Here is a 22990-nt window from a genome sequence, read left to right as displayed (position 1 = left end):
ATGTTGCAGGACTCTAGCGCCTCTTTGGAGCAGGCTCTTTTGTAAGTATAACCAACTACCGTGGAGTAGTAGTGCTTAAAATTTTAACTTAATAGTTAGTTGTTAACTGGTAGTTCAACTTAATAGTTGAATTAATTAATTGAAGAGCATGTTCTTTTTCCGCGTTTTCATAGTGCCTAAAAACCCAATTTACGGGTATAAGCACTGTCATAACTACCTTGCACTTGTTCACACTAATTGTCTTCGGCAAATGTTTAGGCCTTAGTTATACAAAGGGACGCGTTCTAATTTACGGGAAGTTTCACCTTGTGACTATCTGTTCTATTTCACCGAAAAAATACGAAAGACCTAGTAAAGTAAGCCAAGTAACTTACTGAGCTGCACACGCGATGAACAGAGGAAAGCACTAATAAACTCTCTCTGTTTCAGAAAATCTGATTTTGATCATTACACTGGTCAATCACGTGTTCGTACTGCACTGTCCTGCTATTTTTTTTAACAGGATCATTTACTTTTCGATTGATGTTATTTTAAAGGCAACCAAAATAAGGTGTTTTAAGGAAGATGATTACTGCGCTAAGCGAAGTTATTTACAGTTAATTAGATGGATATTTTGCTAAACATTTTCCTTGTATTCATCTGCTCTGCTCTATCGAGAGCTTTAATACAAAGGTGCTCTTTTCTGTTTTTGTTAAAGTTAGCCGAAGCCTTTTTTCTCTATCAACTTCTTGGTAGTGCTATTCGGTCGCGGCTTACCCAATACTCACGTCTAAGTTCACCAAAGGCCGCATGTGAGAAGCCCGATTTGAATTTTTTGGTTTTCCCCATCAGACTGACGCAATAAAACTACTTCTCAAGTTCTATAGAAAATTTTCTGTATATGTGGCAATATGAGAATTTTCAAGGAAACATCGAAAAGAGACAGAAGCGGTTAACCAGCAGTTCAGAAAGGACAAGGTGGTTTAAACGAAGTAGTCAACCGTGTCAGTTTTGTGTTTTCTAGATGCCGTGATGCGTCTCACGATGAAGTGATGATTAGTTTTGCGAATCTTTTAATGGATTTGTTTATCTCGTTGTGGCACATTGACTCCATAATTTGACTGCTGCTTCCCTTAGTATACTCTGCATAGGGATATCAAAGTGGTCTCGTTCTCAATTATCTTTGCCAGCCGAACGTTTCTTGTATTATTCTTTCGCATTCTCCTGTGTTCGTCCGAAAAGCCGCCCATGTCACTTTCGCAATCAGCGATTTTTAGTTGTCGAGGGAGGGTTCGAGTTGTCTGTGTTATATGGAATCATGAATAGACTTCGTTTACCCGATTCGACTGACCAAATCCCTTCTATTTTCTCAGACAGTGCTTCTTTCGACGGAGTCGTTCTGGAGACGATTTGGCCCAGGTATAAAAGGAAGAGGCGTACATGTAAAAATACTGATAAAATAGACTGCACTTTCGTCTTTCTTGAAAGAATCGAATTTTGAGACAAACTGAGTCTCTGTAGTGGTCTAGGTTAAGTAAGTTAATAGGAACATCATGCGGCGGGTGAGACGTTTAGCTTTTGGTATTAGGCGTTATTTATCAGTAGTAACCTGATTTCGTTGAACCATCTTGCAAACAAGACAGCAGACATTTTATTTCCTCATGTACGTTATTATGTGGAAGGCTTTAAATGTGGGACAACTTTTCACCTTAAACAGAATGATTTCTACCGGAGACTTTCTCTGCTTGCCGGCTACTTGCTAAAATAGCACACACTGGGCGGACTGCAACAAATCTGATTTCCGAAGAGCTTCTTTATGCGTATCCTTAGGGCTGCATGACAACGCTGCCTCTAGCATATTGTGCCTTTATATGCTAATTTAACATTATCTTACTATTAGTGAAGCTCTGCTTGTAATAGCCGTAATTTTAAACTGATCCTGCTCTTCATTCTTTGCAATATTTTACCGATATTGGCTTTCGCTATATAAAGAAATTTGAAAATTTTTGCGGTTAGCTGCCTACGACACGAATTACATCAGAATTTGATAATCCTTCATGCAACGTTCTTTAAAAAATAACGAGTGCTACGTTGCCCTAACGTACTAATCAGGGCGTAGATAATGAAAAGGGACATGAGACGAGCCAGTTGCTCAGCGAAATCAAAATATAGATGAGGCTTCCCTGTGGTATTGTTTAATTGTTTGTCTTTTACGCTAACAAAAAAGACTTCAGCAAATGCTGACAATCGACTTACCTAATTATTTCGCTGTCTGGAAAACGCAATTTTCCGTACAAGTACGCACCCGCTTTTCATACGGTTCTTGCGTTATTCGGCGTATGCTTGGAAAGCACATAGTTCTTCGTGTACGCATATCATTGAGGCCATGATACCTTCGATTTCTTTCTTTCTTATCTATTTGATCCATGTTTACTTGTACCGGTATAGAGTATCATTATGCACATGTTCGTGTATAACAAAGACACCTTATTTCCTCAAATTGCTCATTTACGTAGGGAGTACAGATGTATAGCTTACTATAACTAATATTTGTTTATGAATCTAATCAAGTTAATACTTAAATACGTACATTTTCATGTAATGCAACCTTAAGCAAACTTTCAGTTATGGAGGTGAAGTGATCAACAGAATACTAAGGACAAAAAGGCTTGTAGGTAAAACTTGGTAAAATGAGTGGTAAAAAAAAACCTGGCTCGCAGGTAAAATGAGTCTTCGTACACACTAGATGTAAATCTAGTGTGTACGAAGTAAATCTAGTGTGTCATTTCAATGCGTTAATGATCTAACACCATTCGATACGGTGTGCTGCAAAAGTAATAAGCTCTTCATTGTCATAAAATTGTTCCTTGTCATTTGTCGAACTCATTTGGAACAGTAATAGTGGACATTAAAAAAGCTATCTAACTTTTGCTAATACGCGAATATGCGTTTTCCGAACTGACATGCTTCATATATATATATATGTAGCACTTTTTGTGTACCAGGTTTACCCTTTACAATTGATCTTGAGTGGCGTCCCTCTAGATTTTATCGGTTGACGTAATAACCATATAAGCGCAGTTTATCCAGAATTTTCCTCAATGCATTAATTTCAACACGAAATTTCGCACGTCACAAATTCGGCATTAACATGAAGAATCTCAGTACTGGCCTTCATCAGTGACCTGTACCATAATTAAATCAAGGTACCACGAATGAACCTGATACTGAACTAGATACAACTGTAGTAAGTCAGGTCGCGGGAGAAGAGAAACATTCTGTATTAAGTATCATATATTTATATTAAATTTCTAAGATATGCAAGCTGATCGAATATGTTACTGCCAGTATAAGGTTCAACTCCTCTGCCAGCATGCTCGGTTTGCTGTTCGAGAAGTTCTTCCATTTGTGTTCTGATAATGTCCTCCAGTTTGTTTAAATTCCACCCAGTCATCTTGAAATGCTCCCAGATGCGGTGTTCGTCATTTACTCGAAATTTCTGCATAAGTTTTAAACACTTAGCAATAAATAAGAGAAATCAAATAAATAAAAGTATTTTTCACTTGTGAAATAATCAATTATAAAAGAAACTGTCAAAACATGTAGAAATTTATATATGAATCATTTTAGACTTCTTTAAGTTGCACTTAACTGAAACCATCATATACATATACATATAGCTTCATATGTGCTCGTGCTTCAAGACAGATTGCAACCACATACACGATTATTGCACAAAGTGCTTTAGACAAAAGAAAACGGAGCCCACAAGCGACACTATCGCCGCTAACCTTTTTGGGAGGACAAACTTCAGAGATAACGGCACGTGCTTCTGAGATGTGAATATGAAATGATAAACATTCAACGAATTTGCTAGCTTGAATAGAAAGAAGTCTTATTCGAGAAGTCTAGCCTTTTTTTACTTTACGTCAAAATAAAATATCACAAAAAAGGCGTTTGTGCAATTTTTTTGAACCTCTAATCGCTTGCACAGACCATCCAATGCGAAAAATAAGATCTTCTTTCATTATTTCATTCTTTGATAATAGACGGACTTCTGAACATCGCTATGGTTTGTGCAACAGAGGGGAACGCTATAACAATCTTATTCCGTGAACAAGCATATTCTAGTAATACTGCTGAATATAGTTACGATGGCCGCAAGTAAACTAATGCAAATTAAATTTTTTTTTTTCACACACACATTGTCATTTTCAATTCCATGCAGTAACCCATCGAGATCCATATGCCAGCGCTAAGTGAGAGAATTTAGCCTATTATGACAATTTAAAGCGGTATCATCGCTTATTTAATCGTTAATACTATTGTTTAGTGTATGCATAATAGAGATACTTCGATTACTTTGTATTACATGCTTCGTCAAAATTCTTAACAAGCGTTGCAGTGTCACAAAACTAAAACGAAAACAAAATTCTACGATAGTTCTTCTGTTAGGCTGACCTATGCAGCGATAGTAATCAATAAAGCAAGTCACGAAAAGCTTCGCATAGTTAACGTACATCACATAGGTTTCTAACTTAAACTAAGGTTAAGACAATTATGATTTCAAGCTATCTTTATCTGAGCGTTGAGACCCGACTAAGGAACGGCAAGATAATAGGACCTTGAGTTTTCGAAACGACACATATCGCGATGAAAACGTCATGTATTACCTTCGACCACTGAAGAAATTTAAAGTTTAGTGCGCTAAGGTTCTATGTTGAGTCTTTTTCTCACTTAGTGGAGATCGTGTCGGTCCGTACTGAGCTTAAACCAGTTATTTCAGCGCGAGGGTGGTTATCCGACGCACAAAAGCATGAAATATCAGATCAAGTCAGACGTTTGGAAAGTTTCAATACGTCAGTTTACGATAACAGGCTAAATAACAAACTTGGTGTTGTTAGAAAAAAGCGGGAGTTAATTGCTTCCATGGAAATGGCTAAACTTAACTAATAAGCTGTCATCTTAATCATCTGCCATAGCTACAATCGCTAGCGGCCAATTTAAACTACTTTTGAGGATCGCTAGGCTATGCTGTTCACATAATGGCATTGATAGTAATTCGTTATATTATAGATATGTATATAAAATGGCGCGAGACAACCAGCCAGTAGTTTGACCATACAAGTCGTGTCTTTGATAAGCTAGAAATGATGTGATGAATGAAATTAAATGAGAATCCTCACTTCGCAAAGCACAATTGAGAACGGCTTTATTTACTAATAAATGCGTGTGGTAGCCCACCTGTCGAGATCAACCTTTGCGAAAGTTAATTTCAATGACTTATTTTTTTTAGTCACGAGTAAACCTGCTTATTTTCATTTTTACGAGTGGACAGTTCATTAATGGCTGTTGCTCTCTAATTCGTGGGCACTTTTAGCGATACCGTCGTTGGCAAAATGTCAAAATAGGCGTCCACCTTGTTGAGTGGTGACTGGGAGCGTCCAGTTGATTGTACAAATGCTATCACACACACACAACAACTTAAAAATTTACAGGCACCTCGTTTTTTCGTACGATCGACATTTGTCATTAATATCATAGTGCTCTTTAGTCATAAGTATATTGACGCTATCGAAGTGCTAAATATATCTATCTTAAATGATGTTTGTAAACAATGCTGTGAAAAAGGAAAAGCTTGGCTTTAACTTACTTTCTCAGTTGCCTACTATACGTATATCAATTGTTATATCTTATCAATAAATGAATGTTACTATTGATTACTACTTCTACTAATTAAGTTTAGCGTATACGATAATGATTCAATATGCAACCATTTGTTTTTCTGGTGCTTTTGTCAGGGAAAGCTAAACATGTGAAAAGTGATATTTAGCCCTTTTTTGATCGGCATAATCCGGCAATGAGATGAAAATTGAAAGAAGAATTTTGTTTGTCCAAGTACGTTTATGAATGTGTTGTTTTTACTGATTCATCTCAAGTACATTCGCAGCGCTCACCCGTTCAAGAGAGCTAATCGATCCTGCAAATAGGATGGGAATGTTCATAGCAGAGTTGATTTCTTCGTCTCTGAGGATCTTACCGCCTATATTGTTTGTTCGTCTGGCAATAATATGTACAGCAAGAGATAATTGGAAAAGGTATAATTTGTGATCCTCGTGGGTGACCCTAAGTTTAGTTAACTTCTTAATTGAGTTTAATGTGGGTACGTCGATTGTTTGTTCAAAATTACGATCTAACAGCGGTCAGTGATTAATGACATACAGAAGCTGTCTCATTTGTTAAGGGTGAACTTACTTCCCAGTCGTTGGCCTCGACTCTACATTGTGTGTATGTCGATATCGGACTATACCTAACACCACATTTTCATCACAGGTGTTTTCCTCTTTACTCAGAACTTCAGGTAGAACACGTGTTACTTCACGCGCAGCATGTATTACACCAACAAACTGATCCTACTACTCGTTAAGCGCGTAATGCAGATCATAGCAGTGTATATTCTATGTCGTCACACTTCACTCTTTTCTTATTCATTGTAGTTGCTCTTGAACACTACAACGTCTGTACCGTAAATGTTATATTTACTAGGTAGACCGGACATCAAACTAAAAAAACATTAGGTTTTTTAGCCATTACAGTTAGGATCGTCAAACAGGTAGCCTTCATTCAGCTGGAGATATCTACCAGTCAGTAATAGCTCTTAACGATAATGTTACCAGTAAATAAGCAAGCGTGCTAGAGCATGATTTAAACGAAACTTTCTACATACAGTACAGCGTATATCTTATCTAAAGCACTACTTACCCGTACAAAGTCTTCGTGAAATGATTTCCTCCGAAAAATCGCCTGAGACCTGCAGAAGGAGCTGCAAAGACATGCTCAAACAGCGCTGTGATCTAAGATGAAATTTTGCGTTGCGTGCGTGCGCCACTATCTTGATACCCTTGTTATGAGCGACGATTGTTATCACTGAAAATTCATCGTCTTAGCAGTGCCTTAAACAAGACACCTTGTAACACGCATGTTCGAAAGGAGACGCAAGACGCCATTTTTACGCGCACCATTTAGCAGAACCGGCTTTCCGTGTACACGCCGCCATTCAAGAACGCCTATTTAGTTGTATGTGCTATTTGGATTACTGAACGACTGCTACCGATTCATAATGCAGGAAGAGGCGAATGATATGCTCCCGTAAGCTACAAGGAGTCACCTATAGCGTATGTGGTAAAATGAGTAAGTGTCTCCGTATGCATTTGGCACTGCCAATATGAATAGTATCCCTAAAAACTAAGATATCCACATCTTAAGCTCATTTTTAAACATATATTACATACACCGTTGGGACGTCTAACCTTTGTTTCTAGCTATAGCGTTCGCCTACAGGCGAAAAGTGTTTCCGGAGTACGTGTCGCTTTTTTGAAAACCCCCGATTAGGATGCATTTATATACTCCATACGTCTTACGGTCCAAGTTATCAATCCAAGGTCAAGAAATTAGTAACATCCGAAAATTTTATACTTCTTCAATATAGACTTCATTATAATTTAATGTGCTGTTGGCATCATTATAATTGAGCGTAAGGTCGTCTAATTAAAGTATAACATTGCGCATAAATAACTATACGTTTCCTTAACGTCTCAGATATCCTTAAAAAAGTCGCGTTTTTCGAACAAATGGAGCTCGCGATGCCTAAATTTGCCGCCCGCTTACGCTGTTAAAAGAACACTTGCTTAAATAATCAGTTATCAACACAACTTATCCTATAACAGGTTCTGTATAACTAGAGCTCATTAGAAATTTAAAGCAGTGTGTTGAATACTTTAGAAAAAATTAAAATATTTAGAGCAGGGCAAGGCATCTAAATTGGCTCAAGCTTTAACGGCCTATTTGTTGTAACAAGCATGCTTTCATCCGCTGATCTTGGCGGTCGAAAAAAGAATCAAGTACTCAGTGGTACGAAAAAAGAACGTCAAACCTCTTACGGCGTCAGACAATGAGTCGCTGTATGCAGTTTGAGCTTTGCGCTAGCTTACGTTGTTAGCCTTAGCAACCCGAATCGAATCAACAAATTAGCATTAAATAGTATGTTATTAGTTTCAAGACTGTTTCTACTACTGATAGGTTCCTGCGACCACCATACGGAAATTAGGCCCTGATACACCATGCAAGTGGCTCGGAGCCGAATTTAAGAGGTTCAGGGAAACTTACCTACCAATAGTTGTTCCAAGTTATCAAGGCTGTTCGTCGTATTATTAACATTACCGGAGAAATATGCCAGAATAAACGAATTGTCTTTAAGACGGTAACACGAAGCGCAGACAGATATGGGTTTACGCCATGTAGTGCCTGTCACATGCAAGTGAGTACTAATATAACGAGAGCGTTCTCTTCAGCCTGGTCACACTAAAACAGGCTGCACCGTATCATTTCGCTACTGATGTATATGGCTTCTGGTCCTGCCGAAGAAAGCTGATTATCATTGAGAGTTTTAATATCCGCAGCTATGCTCTTGCAAACACAACGACACCACCGAGCTCCCACACAGCTCTAAAGACAAGAGTCTGAGCATAATGTTTGGCTGATCGAAACATCCGTCGAAAAACATCTGAAAGGCATATTTGAACCTAGGACGTTGAGCGGAGTAAGGACAACATGACAGGGGGCGGATGGGGCGAATACAGGCGTCTCAAAACAAATACAAAAAGATAATGGGGCTGTTAAGACCAGTAACGGCAATGCCGATGATGCAAGGGAGCGCGAGAAAGCGGTGACTCGCAAAAAAATAGCAGCGATGAAGGTGTAAACAGACCATGGACGGAGCCAATAATAAAAGGTACCCCAGAGAATCATTCATATGCTAAAAAGAGCCAATGATGAGAGTATTTATTGGTATTATTAGCAACACTGGACATTTTCCTAGGTTCAGTTGCCCTTCGCCTGCAATCGAAAATCTATCTTTATTAAGTAGCAAATCGCTACTGTTACATGTGAGTGCACTTGAAATTCGCGCGCTTGATCAGCTCATCAAACTAGACCTACAAACAAACAGGCAGGCTCCGAAAACAGCAGTCCCTAAAAGGAAATACAGTTATCTGCTTTTAATATGTATGCAGTTAGCTCAAGCCCTTCGTGGGTATGTGCTTTATATGCGGGGCGACTAAAGTGACGTGTTACTTAGACAACTGGTTAGATTTGCTTGCACCCATTACGATAGCTCATATTAATAGCAAAGAGCAAGTCTGAACAACTAGCATAATTACTGAGTAGGCTGATGTTGCGCACATTGCGGAGGCTCTTCAATGGAATTCCAATATTGCCATCTCTATAGTGATGAAAAACTTACAACACTTTGCTCTACGGGCGATGTTATATCCTTATGTATGTTCGAATTTTTCGAAGTTCTATCAGTTGAGTATGCTTTCGTCGCCTGCTTAGTGTGTGCAGATACTCCTTAGGGCTACGATTCGCTGGGTGTAATTTACTCTAATAACCGCTAGCGCCGTTATTTAACCGTCGGGATCTTGACAATATAATACGCTTAATGACTTTATGACGTAACGACGATTGCCTTTTGTACCACTATCAAATTTTACTGGCCGCAGATAGTAAAAGTAGTAGCAACAATGTCCACGAAGAAAAAGAGATTTAAAAATCTTCAGACTACTTATCATATGTCTTCTCCGAAGGTCTACTACCTCTGATTGATCTAAAACGAAAAAAGAGTGTGAGGCGTTACATATTTTTGCTTCTGGTGCGTTGGTAGCAGAAACCATCTTGGCAATCATAGGATCTCATGCTTTTTTGCCAACCATTACTCTTTTCTTGTAGTTAGTAACTTTCCGACAAGCACTCCTAAAACCAACCCGAGGAATGCGCGAAGAACCTATAGCCTAAATAATTTTTATCGATACAAAGGAACTCAACTTCATTGATAGAAAATAACCTAAACTTGAAATAGAACGTTCATTTTGTTATCACGTGGGCATCGGATAACCGAGGGTGCAGGACTAGGCTCGTTCTATTTCTGTACTTAGAAACTGCACGACAGAGGTCCTGCCGCCGTTTTCAATAAAAAATACACTTGGTAACAAATATTTTTTGACCAGTTGTTGTTACGTCTCAGTTGGCGTATCTTGGACGAGGATACGCAGCTAGGTATTAGCAGACTCTGATAGCTGATAGGTCAGTGGCATTGGGCATACGGACATGAACGGCAACACGCAAGTAGTCCGGTGGATCTTATTTGTTGCATTTCATTGTATTGGAGCTGTATTTTATATTGTGGACCCACACAAATTCTATAGTTGAAGAGCGAATTGTGACATCATCTTTCGAGATGGAGTGTCTACTGAGTCTCCTCTACGCTTCCTTGAAGTTAGAGCGGGACTTTTCTCTGTGACAAACAAAAACACATGTGTCACAATTACTTTATTCACAAAATCGAAACAAGAAACGAAGAGTCAAATTTAATTGCAATCTGTTAATCTGAAAATGTTAACTAAAACAAGAGAGAGAATTTTTACAATTCTTACACAGATGTTACCATCCAAAAAGATGATTATATTTAAGAGACAAATATATGGATAATCAGAATATGATGTTTTTTGAAAGAGTAAAACTGAAATTGGCAGACCAGAGCATTTTTGATTGAACTTTGCCTTTGATTGAGGATTTCTGCGAAGGTTGCAGCACTAAAGTAGATAGGAGACTGAAAAATGAAAATTAGATTGAGGCTGTCATGGGCGTAATAGACGACACTGAAGCAACGTCGATTCATAATGACGAACTATGTATTAGCCTAAAAACACCACATTTTCGAAGAAACTAGCATAGGTATATCAATGAAGTCATGACAGGCTGCAATAGATAGATACAATATCCACGATCCCATATAACCTACTGACCTAACAATGTTGATAAGTTAAATTTCGAAAATCCCTATCAGCTTGGCTAATCATGTCACCTACTACGCCTTTCTGCAGCATATGTTACTTATATTTTGTTCTGTTGTTTCATACAAATATAAATTCTACAGTCGTGAGTACCAACGAACGCGTTCATCTTTCACTGATTTATGCACGTTGATGTCTATATTTTTGCTGATAACAATGAATTAAACCGGTCGCAAGATCATTTGGCCCGTATCTGTTAGATTTTTTTGCTTTTTTGCATGTTTGTGTGATACAGTTTAATATGGAACCTCAATAGACAACGCAACGGGGAGCGATGACACATTTTATAGTAAGAATGACAAAACATTTTAGTAATCAAGTTTATTGACGCTTCGTATAACTCCATGCATATAAAAGTTCTGGTAATGGTCTGTCGTATCTTCCATATCGTAATTTTTCTCGATGTTTAATCAACGCCCAAGTAATCTTAAGTTGAAAATTTGACACGAAAACAGCGATCTACCGGTCAATATTAGCCTTGACTTTGTATTATTATACTGTAATAATGCATTTGGGCCACAAATGTTTCACAACAACTAGCTAGACAGCCTGTTCTTGCTACCATCTACATGAACGTTATATATATATATACTAATCATGTGTCGCCTAGGTTTTGTGTTATCATCAATAGTAACGTCGACTCTATTTAGGTTAGTATTATGCTTTGAGAGGTTTTCAATTGAGCTTGTTGTTGTTGATATCGTTTCCCCGTTGCATTTAACGATAACAATAAATCGCGTACCGATCAGAAATAGTAACAGTGGGAAGAAGACAAACGATTTGAAACGGTTAGAACGTTTAGCTATATATATGAAGATAGAGAGAGAAAGAAAACACACAGACTCGCCGGTCCCTACATCCTACTCACAAAAAAAGGACACTAGACATTTTTATATGTTAGATCTAGCCTACTTTAGCGTGTACAATATCTATCTATAAATTATATATATATATATATATATACTACAGCCGTTACCTGTAGTTAGTGGCATGATAAAATAAACAATAATCATGAATATCATTATTAGCTCTATACACGAACCTACAAGTAGATGCTGCGAAGCAGCATGGATTGTGGATTGACGCTTAACGGCGCAGGTAGACACAAAGGCCAAACAGAACATCAGCGAAGAACAGGAATTATATTAGGTATATAAATGGAAAAGGGGCGAAATAAATTATCAAAGTTTTCCGTCAAACACTGATATATTACTAGGGGGCGAAATGATTCTCCATCACCGACTGCCAGCTCCTTGCGAAGAGCGTCACTCGCAGTATACACATTACTAATTTACTCAACTGATTTACGAACTCGATTAGGAGATGTCTTTTTCCAAAGCACATGGAAAGTTTTTCGTCTTTATTGGCGGGTTGACGGCAACGCGTTTAACGTATGAAGACCGCACTCCGTTCGATGTTGCCGTATCATACGTACCGCTATAATTTTATAATGTACTTGTTGCAATACATTGATCTGTTGTTTGTTTTGCAGTATTTTAATCGTTTGTTTATATCATTGTGCTGCTGCTTTTCATTTCCTGAATGTTCTTTTTGGCGCTTTCGCGCCTCACGTATTTCTCTTCGTGGTGCCAAGGAGTATTAGTTTGTGGATACTTAAATATTTATATGTGTTCGTATAGTCTCGCATGCATACGGACAATAGTGATGGTGCATTGTCAGTTCATCATCCGTTTATCCTGTAAATGGTGAATGTGCGTTTACTTGGTAATTTCACCCTACTATTTTCCGTCTTTTATTATATCAATCACATACGCTGCTGATTTCAATGTTATGTACGATCACACGTGTTGTCTTTGTTGCTTATATAGAAGCGCCGCTTCGCGCTTCATTGTATTTATTTCTGTTGTTTCTAGGTTGGGTCCTACAGAATTTTCAGTTCCGGGACGTCGTAGAATGACGCGTGACGCCGAAATCGTGTTTAGACCTTCGTTAATTTTGATGAAGGAAACAGGCGGGAAAGAGTCTTCCAACATAGAGCATATTCAATACTTTTCATCAATCACCTTTTCACATCCCCTGAGTTAACAGCTAATGAGATAACTTGTTCTTTTCTTTTTATACAGCTCCAAAAGTCCGCAATAAGGAGCTCACTTTGGCCTATGCGGTTCTCTTTATCCCTCTAAACGAAGTGATAGTTGGAGGACTTTGATGAGAAGTCCGTTGTTTCGAGCGACGCATGCACGCCGCCAGCATGACGGTGGCCAAATATTCTCCGTCTTACGCTGGCCTGCCGACGCTATCAGTAGCGTCGTCTCCATTTTTTTCGGCACCAGTTGATATCCACAATAGTTCACATGACGTCGTTGTAACCGTCACCGTTTGACGGCCAGTTGATTGGGTGAGGTATCAAACCATCACTAGATTCACGAGGTTTCTATTGCCTCTTTGGTTTCTTTGGTCTTTTCTTCCTGGATTACCTTGATCCAGTACGCGTAGTTGTCCTGCAATGACACCAGCCGCAATGGAAGACAATGAAATGACAGAGATGGGATTATAAAAAGGGCATGGCGGTACGCGTATAATGCCATAAAAATTAACGTCTGTAATGAACAACGAGAAGACAATGAGAAGGATACTTGATTTGTTAAATATGTGATGCCAAGCGGATTTGAACATTTCACTTGGTCCTCTTCATTACGTAGCCTTTTCGGTTACATCGTCAGTGGAAAAACGGAACGGAATGGTTGGTTTGATCAAATCTATGTAATAACAGTCATTGATGAGTCAAATGTATTTTCTTTTAAGCTCTTTAATAGGTTAGTGCTACTTTTTGAAACATTGAGGAAGAGCTGTAGGACAAGCAACGGCGGCATTAAAGGCAGCACGAAAGCTAGGAGGTAAGCGAACTTTTTTTGTCACCGCTGCAGCCTGTCCGTATTTTTCCACTTTTCGAACCTATCGCTCCGAGTCCTTCTAAGACGTTACATTCTAAACAACAATATAAGAAGAATAGACCTGGACACTGCGCAGGGCATCGAGAATGACAAGGGCTCTCACCGGCAAAGGTTTGTCAACTAGCGATCGCAATGACAAAGAACTTGTTTCTCGATTTTGACCACAGGAGACGTTTTTTGACGGGCTATCTATGTATGTAGCAAATGGAGAGCAATGTTTAAAGGTAAAAAAAAGCAATGATGCAATAAAGAAGAGCGAAAAAGTTAAGATTGGAGGCCTAATACGTAAAAGCTTTATATTTACTGTCGAAACGTCTATACGTTATACCAAAACAGTGACTAACTGTGGATCATTACTGGCAATGATAGCTGATTTTGCTTTGCCTGATCACCTTGTTACTCTGTAACTGGAGAGCAACGCGTACTGGCTATTTCCGTTATCAGGAGGGGCAAAAGTCGGGTCAAGTCGTTGGAGTTAAACTGGACTCAGGAGTAAGGAAGAGAAACATACAGGCAGTGTCGTGCCAGTATATGCGAACAGTAAAAGGCGGCCGTCAGTATTAAAAATAGCTTGTATATTTCTTATACACGAAATGACCAGGGCCTCCTATGTCCCCAGCGCCCTTCTTCGCGCACATTGCCTGGGAGACCTACGTGCAAACTTGATGAGATGCAGCTTGGTTGGCATTTAAGCGCACAGCAGATATCTATGGAAAGGGCAACAGGAACAGCCCATGCTCTACGTAGCGCATACCAAGGCATAATAAATTTTGTCTCAATAAACTAAAACTAATCGATAATACCCCTGAGGATATATGAATGATTCAAATACCTGCCTATTTAAGACATAAACGAACCTGTAAATGCTTGATCTGTATACATTCTACGCGATTGTTAGCACTAGCTTTCACACCGTCTTTGAGGTCCATCGATGCGTTTGGATGATTTCCTGCAAAAGGAATTCCGAGAAAAGACCAGTGAAAAACTAAATTTAGCTTGAGTTTTCTGGTTCTTGTATTATCAAACCTAGATTATTGATTCTGATAAGATCATGGCCTTGGCAGGCTTTTCCTATTTTTCGAAGATTTCCTTAGTTTTTTCACGGATAAGAGCCGTCACTGTGCAGCAATGCAATTGCCTAAAGGAAATTATTTTGCCTAAGTTCAATTTTCGACCAGTTTTCAGTTATTCAGAGCCATATGATGTATGCTCGCAGGAGTTTTTATCAAGCATTGTTTGTTGGTCGACTATGTATCCTGCCATAGTTAAATGTAGGAAGAAGCCGCACTGAATTTTTAAAAACGTAACATAGTTGCTTAATAGCATATTTGTTAATCAAAGCAAACAATGTTTTCTCTTCCTAATGGTAACTCCTTGTTCGCTACCTATAGATAGATATAATGTTTTTGAAATTGTGGTAGTATAATCTATCAATACGCCCCCAAGTTAAATTGTCCGAGTTCTTTGCTGTTAACTGTTGCTCTATTGTCATAATAATTAATGGCAATGGTGATAAAGCGGTCATATACTCGTCAATGCACTTTCCTCCGATATCATCCGTTTAGCCTACGCCTACTGTTATTTACACGAGTGCGACTATAATCTGTTTACATTCCGCTGTCTAGTGGACCCTTGTCAAACAGTTAGAACCTTCCTTCTATGTCAAATGCGTCCATGCTCATTGCCCCCTCACCCATATCATATGAACATATATACATAAGCCGTATTATACCATCTACTCTGTGGCACTGAATATTTTTATCTCTCTCTTCCTCTCACAGACTCCTCTTTTTTTTTGTTTTCATGAACGATGCCACGAACTTGCGACGAAAGCGCCCCCAACTTGCCTTACGGCATGCTTGCAGTTTTGTCAAGCACATGCTTGCGCGTCCGTTGAGGAGAAGAAAGCTGATTCATACCTCGATTTGGATCTTACTTGACGACGCTGCTTAAAATATGAGCGGACGTATTTGACAACGTATTTGACTTTACGTGACCTTTTCTCTTTGCGTAACTTTTTTAACTGCTTTTACTGTAGATCGATCTTGGTTTTTCCCTATGCTCCTTTGCCATTGTCAGGAACAACGACGACGCTACCAGGATGAGCGATGACGATAACACGAAAGCGAGTGGTATCGCATTTCTTCGGGATGAACGGAGAATTACATATAATTGTATAACGGTCAGCGCATTGATGTAGATTTCGTGAAAAATGAGGGCAAAACGAATAACAGCGACAACGTCAACAGTCATCGCGTTCGCGACAACTCGTCGTAAAATCGTCGTCTGCCTCCGCTGCCGCGATCCTCATAGCAAACCAGCAAATACATTAGGCAGCTGGTACTACGAGTCGTACAGTTTGTTGAGGCTATAAAAATTTAGAATAATATCAGAAGAAGCAAGCTACGTCTACAGGTTTCTTTTGCTGCTTACAAACGCAGGCTTGCCAGAAACATAGTCTTCTCGAGTAGAGGGAGGCAGTATTTGAAAGCTCGCTATGTGATTGGTCCATAACTGTATAATATAAACATACGTACTTTGACGTCCATCAGAATAAAGATTCTCTAATAGGTTTCAAGTTGTATGTCCAGCACGGTAAGGTGTCAAGAACTATCCGTAAACAATACTACCTACCTAGTACAAGTAATACCTTGCAATGCTACAATGCGTGTAATTTGAACGGTAAATAAACGTGAAGCTGAACTGAGCTGGGTTGAACTCTACTAAACTGATTGGTATACTTTAATCCTTCATTTATTGTATCGTAGCTACGCAGAAGAGGGATTTTCTTTTGGCAGTTACCTCGGCCCATGTTCAACCTTTTCAATTAGGTGGGCTACAAGGGGCATACTCTATTCATTTGACAATATTTCTCTTACTACACTTTTATTATGCTAATTACTAAAAACAACAGGTTCTGACTGATTAGTATTTATGCCATCCACAAGTGCCAGCTGTTAGAAGTTTAGCGCTGATACAGTTATAATTACCGTTAGTTGCTTCTTGAGCGGAGACAACCCATTTTCCCGGCAAGAGGCCGGCGACAGCGTACGCATTACATAGTGGAGCCACTAGGTGATTGATGAAAGACTCTTGCAGTTTTGGCATTTGAGGTTTAGCACGGTCCATGAACGGTGAGATCGGCAGACCTAGACTTGCTTCTTCATCACCCTAACGAAAACACATGAGGTATAATACAGTATTGCAGGTTCGATAGTTAGCAGCGCGTAGATGGCATCTAGAAAACGTTAGCCAATTCTAGAGTGAGAAAAACGTGTTTACGTTTGTCTCTCAATTCGACCATGCCTGCCGTGTACTATGTTATTGAACCAACGACCCCTGGTTTTCTCAGTTAGCGGTTTCGTTATGCACCATTGGCATCGTAGTAGAACTACGCCTGGCTAATTTCTACGTTTACATCCAGGTACCTGAGTAAATAAAAGTCTGCAGCAAACTTTCGAAGGCCTCGCAAATCTTTTTTAAGTTCTATACCTTAGATCAAAGATACTAACCGGCTTAAACGTCGCTGTTTAAATTTGGAAGCGCATTTAACTTAACACAAGTTCATGTCTACCCTAATTATTTTTATTATTATGTCTTAAACACATATTTATGTTCTTGTCTTGATTATCTCTAATGCTATTTTTCTAGGCCATTTTAGGTCATCGAGATAGAGGCCGAATGGCCGGAGGTTATATGCACCACGTGTGTGAACCATGATAATTCATAGGCTATAATAAGGAAGGAATAACAAAAAGCCTGAGAGCTATATGGGAGATTTAAAAAGCCACTTGAAGGATTAAAACATAGTTGACCATATTAACAATAGCTTGTTTCTGTACAAGTGAAGTCTCTGTACCATTGTTGTAGTCACCGTCTAAGTAAATTCAACGTCGTGATAAGGATCTACTTAAATAAGTCCTATTCTGTACCTGTTCATAGAACTCTTCGCAGATGCGCTCCATCCACCGCATGTAGAGATCTCTTTTTTTGCAAGGTCCATTGATATCCGAAAGCTTGATAGCCATTTCCAAAACGAGTAATCGATCTGCTTCATCATTCCAGTTGATGCCGGCGCTCTCCTCAAGATTTGTCTAAAAACGCAAAGTAAAAAATGGCGCTGGTAGAATTATATGGATTTAATATCCCAACCTATTTTTTTGCTATGAACTGATTTAGCTTCCTTATATATAAATAAGACTAGCCTAATTCAAAATCAATGATCGGTTTCAATTCATGTATTCACCTGAGCCCATCGGTTTTATAATAAAATATGTGTTTTTTTTTTTTTTTTATTTAATATATTTTAATTACGTTCTTAATCGTGATTTGTACGAAAATATCATTCATTATCGATTTCGCAGCTGAACTTTCCATTGTATCAAAACATTCTAAGTTCTAAGTGACTCATGTAATTACTGCTAACTCTGCAAAGCTGTTCATAAAAAAAGAGGATGTTATTAAGCAAACGTTTTAAATTAGTTATCTGCAGGAATTTGTAGCAAATTCCCTAAGGAAAGTACTGACCTATTGGATGTCGGCTTGATAACAATCAACGTTAGTTCAGACTCTTAATGATCTATTGTAAACATAAATTACACATGGGATTCGATTTTTCTTAATATAATATGATATATTATTATTAATTATCCTTATTAACAGACATCTCTGCGTTCATGCTTGCGCTTCATCAAAAGGCAGATAGGTGTCTCAATACTTTTAGTAGAATTTAGTAAGTAATACAACAGTCTTCGAGAGTCGGAAGGTAGACACGATGTAGAAAAGAATGAGACGAATAGCTGTTTTCTTTTTTAGTTTTTAAGCTGTATAATTCACGATTATGTACACTCAGAGATTATCTGAGAAATGGCATTTCTATATAGTTCTGCACATGGCGGAAGAAATCGCGCTATTATTTTATTTATAAAGCACAAATCTTAGCCTTTTTATTCATGACGGCGGTGCCTGAACTATCTTCCTTGACACATACGTACTGTGTCTTCTTTGACTTTTCTAGTCTGGGCCTTTATATGAGCATAAACACCGTCCGAAATATAACCTAGCTTTCCAAAGTAGAGTCAAACATAAAAAAAAAAAAAAAAAGTTTTTGTTCTATGGTTGTCTGACGAGCTTTTAGTCATATTTGCACCAGGACGGTCAAAGGGGTCACACATCCTGTTAGCGTACTACGTCGGCAGAATGAGGAATTATGGGTGAGTATTTCGGATCCATTCGTTGTTCTACCTTCAGTTATGCACTACACATGCAATATTCCCAACAGATGAACACCGAAGAAAAATACGTGATCTGAGTTTCGGACCTGTAACAAATAAAATCGAGCTATATTTGTCCCCACCTTTGGTCCGTCCCTGCGTTCCGCAAGGTTTATTTGAGACAAATTTGAAGTTGTTTTGGCTACAATAAGGGCTTCAGGAGGCGACTCTTAGATGCTTCGCTCTTTGTGATCGGCGATGGAGCCGCGAAGCTGCTAAATGAATCTGTCAACTTTGTGCAGTGAGCTTCCCGTTGTACTCCACAATTCTTCTTGAAAAATCGGCTGCTTTTGCATCTTTAGATATCTTTAGGTGTCTCAATAGGGTAAACTAGGCCTAATCGAGTACTTCGCAGGTGCTCCTGAGTCTTTCATGAGAAATATATTTTCACTATTGCTTATTATAGAGGAAGAAGCGTGACTCAATTAAACAACTGATTGGCTTTATTTTTACAAATGAAGTTATAATTAGTGAGCTTATTGGTCGATATAATAATGTAAGTTATCCCCTGACAAAACTGTATTTGTCTTTGCTGAAATGGCAACGTAGCACATGCGCTTAGAGTAACTTGTAAGGTTCAAGGGACGCGTATTTGGCTCTGAAATAATTGCTGGAATCCACACGAGGTATTATCTATTGCTGCCTTCATTCTCCGGAATTTTTCAGAGAAACGAATTCATTTGGCCTGTAAATAATTACTCGTTGTTATCAAACCGGCAAAAGCCTACGTCTGTTGTATCAAGTTTGGCCTCATATAGTACCTCATTGCCATCGACTCTCTGAATTACAGCCGCTTTTCTTAAACAAGCATCGTAGATAAACATAATTTCAATACAAAGCCAGTTACACTAATGACAAACACTAACTACAAAATTACCACAGTGATCTAATGATAATAATAATAACTGTTTTAAATAGAGCATACCTAGGTTAATAGAGACTATATACATATATATATATATAAAAGAAACATCTATAAGCTAGCACTCTTTATTACCTTAGCCGTGAATTCGGCCAGAACTTCGAAGTGCCTTTTGAGGTCGGTGGCTAGGATACATTCAATGACCACATAACGAAGCTTTTTAAATTCTGCCGTTTCAAGGTTCTTCAGGAAATTGAAGTCTGCCTTCGAAAGCAGCAGGTTCCATGCGGCGGCAGCATGATGATTCTCCAGCACAGACCTAATAGATAAGTCCAAGACGAGGATGAAGCAGGAAAACATTCATTGTTTACCGATATTATTGCGCTTTCATCACGTGTACTGATGCTAATACGTACGCATATGGCGCGTACGTATTATTCAAATGCCTTCAATAAAAAAAAAAAGGTGCATGGATAAAAAAGCATTTTTGACCCGGCTAATTTTATATATTCATAACTTATTTAAAACGTACAAAAGTTACTCAAATGAGACGAAAAAAACACCGTATCAGCCACTGTACTTACAACAATATTATAGAGTCTTTCTTAGTTTCTTTTTCTTCAGAAATTGTAATCTAAAGCGTGAACGGTATGTAAACCCTTTCAACTTTAACATAACGAAACTATCATTAGGCGAATGCTCATAAACGAAAGCATAACATGTGGATGTGTTACTTAGGAACTGCTTTATCTACTTGAAACACAGAACTTGTGGTTGGCGAAACCTAAGTAAACTATTACAGCGCTCTCAGATCAAAATATTACTGTGCAAATAGAACAAAGTGTTCATTTTCCCAATGTCTAATAACACTGAAATTAGTTCCCCAGAATAGACCAAAGCTCTGCATCTAGATTCCCCCAAAATCAAACTATAGGAGAGATACAGAAGGACAACTTCCGAAAATAGTTGTCATTTACTCTTGCGCGCCTTCAGCGTTAGTTATTGACAGAACTTTTTCGAGCATTACTAGAGGGGATAGAGCTAAACGATGCAATATTAACAATATTTTGCGTTCAATAGGAGAATCGTGTGCCTGGACTATTATTATACCTAATGATGTCGTTTAAGGCTGAAGCCCACAGTGCATTTTGGCCTAGATATATAAACCTATTGTCCTACTTGGAACACGAAAAGTATTCTGAGTCCGTCTTCAAAAAGATGCAGGTAATCAAAAGGCAATAGCACTTGTCCGCGAAGGATTCGCTTACCATCTAGTCGGATATGTAGATCAACCATTTTGCGGAACAAGGATCGCTTACACCTAATAGATGTTGAATGTTTAGCCCCATTTATTAGACATCTAGCACCGCCTGCACATACATCTAGTCTGTATTAAATTTTCATACCCTTTATTGTTAATTGAACAGCATAGGTACAATATTTTGTGTATACGGGCTACTTATTAAATTCACAATACCTCTTGCACGCCCATTCAAAAATCCCTGTCTCGTTCAGCAGGAACGTACCAGGTACAAACGAGATATCAAAAGATACGATCACCAGTTAGCTTTTATTTTACTCAGATATTTGCGCCAGTTATGCAAGGGTCATATACTGTGCTAAAAATTGGGCTCATTTATAAGCTTCATAGAGATCACGTGCAACTATAAGTACTAAGCATCAAGTATGAAATAGCAAATTTAGCTATCGAGATATACTATTTGAAAATACTGAAGATACACAGAATACTTCACTTACCTGTCATTATAGAGAATTGCCAAAGGTGCGTGGGTCGCAACAATAAAGGCATTGGTTCGTCCAGGATGTTCGAAATCGTGCATTGCGGCCGCTATGTATAAAGCCAATAGCTCGAGCGGTGGTAGATTCGAAGCGATGATGCCGTACGTCAATGCGTTTTCGTCTAAATACAAACCCAATGTAAGCATAGCGTGCATATATGTATAGTTATGTTACATAGTGTTATTTTACAGATACATGTTTGCCGTCTAGCAATTAATGTGAGCTTGTAATTGTTGTTTTTGTTTACTAATGAAATTTTCATGATGTAATTCACTGTGTGCCCTTCTTATTGGATTTGTAGGTAATAAATATATTACAGATTGATTGCATTTTTTTTTTGCGTTTGTGTTTCTTGGCGCTTTCGTAGAGCGAGTCGGAAGTAATTTTCCAATGAAACAAGCCATGCTTTGAATTAAGGTTTCGCTTTGTTTCATTACAGGAAGTCACATGGCCGCAATTTATTGGCGATTTTAGTAAACAGACCGTAATTTCTGACATGGAAATATTTATTCTATATTATTATTCTATATTATTATAGTTATATACGATGGCCAGTAAATTATCTCGGTTTGGGAGGCAGTAAATTTTTTGTTGTGAAAACGTACTCTGCCCATACATACCGATGTATACCTTTCTACGAGTCTGCCTTTTGACCGCTCGTTAGGTAAATCTTGCTTGATGTTCGCAGGAAAGCACGACGTCTATAGAGCTTTCGAGATGATGTTGAATAACCTTCATCCCTTCGTGTCGATAGGAATAAACACTAATGTATTGTTTAACTATCACTGACTAATATATTTAGATCAATTTGTTGATCATGCTGAACTAGCTAAACGCGTCTCAACAGCTGTGATCGCAATGACCAATCATTGCTCCAAGAAGGCACAGTATCGTTGCTTGCAAAATAAACCCATGCACGTCTCTAGTGGCCCCCAGGGAATACCATTATAAAATAGGAGAACGGGAGAAACATTTACAATTTAGAACAAATGGAATAGGTGCGGTCTATTCAAAGATATAGTCTGATTACACAATGACGTAGGAGATGTATAATCCAACAGATGAACGATTTCGTAAAGGTCGCTGAAAAGATATCAACGCGCTTAATTGAAAAGTCACCTTTTTATCCGCACCTGTGGATATTTTTCAATCCAGTCTTTTGTCTAGCTGCATATCTAAACTAGGTATCAGTGAGTGTTTTACCCATCCTCACCATATTACCAAATCTCGCTGGAGGCGTGAACGCCCATA

General features: G+C 38.5%; 1 protein-coding gene and 1 long non-coding RNA gene across 4 annotated transcripts in view; one reads left to right on the top strand and one right to left on the bottom strand.

The window, feature by feature from the left end:
• Window positions 1-7064: 7064 nt before the first annotated feature.
• LOC147753835 (uncharacterized) lies at window positions 7065-16362 on the top strand. The gene is made up of 2 exons (XR_015315772.1): window positions 7065-7170; window positions 15884-16362. It is a non-coding gene; the product is annotated as an uncharacterized LOC147753835 (long non-coding RNA).
• Window positions 11196-22990, bottom strand: part of LOC111272624 (cGMP-inhibited 3',5'-cyclic phosphodiesterase 3A) — a 90326-nt gene continuing 78531 nt past the window's right edge. For 2 of the 3 annotated variants that reach the window (XM_022854193.2, XM_022854207.2), the window contains exons 7-12: window positions 21698-21860; window positions 20075-20258; window positions 17737-17898; window positions 16795-16975; window positions 14662-14753; window positions 11196-13351 (exon numbers count right to left, since the gene is read on the bottom strand). In XM_022854193.2, the coding sequence (XP_022709928.1) occupies window positions 13274-13351; window positions 14662-14753; window positions 16795-16975; window positions 17737-17898; window positions 20075-20258; window positions 21698-21860 (860 nt within the window). In that variant the 3' untranslated portion in view covers window positions 11196-13273. Of the gene's footprint in view, window positions 13352-14661; window positions 14754-16794; window positions 16976-17736; window positions 17899-19498; window positions 19763-20074; window positions 20259-21697; window positions 21861-22990 lie in introns of those variants that run through there. The other variant, XM_022854200.2, reaches the window with a different exon arrangement.

Source organism: Varroa jacobsoni, unplaced genomic scaffold (assembly GCF_002532875.2).
Source record: "Varroa jacobsoni isolate VJ856 unplaced genomic scaffold, vjacob_1.0 scaffold_188, whole genome shotgun sequence".
Classification (NCBI taxonomy): Eukaryota; Metazoa; Arthropoda; class Arachnida; order Mesostigmata; family Varroidae; genus Varroa; species Varroa jacobsoni.
The sequence above is the reverse complement of the archived record's forward strand: the minus strand, read 5'-3'. Positions and strand labels throughout refer to the sequence as shown.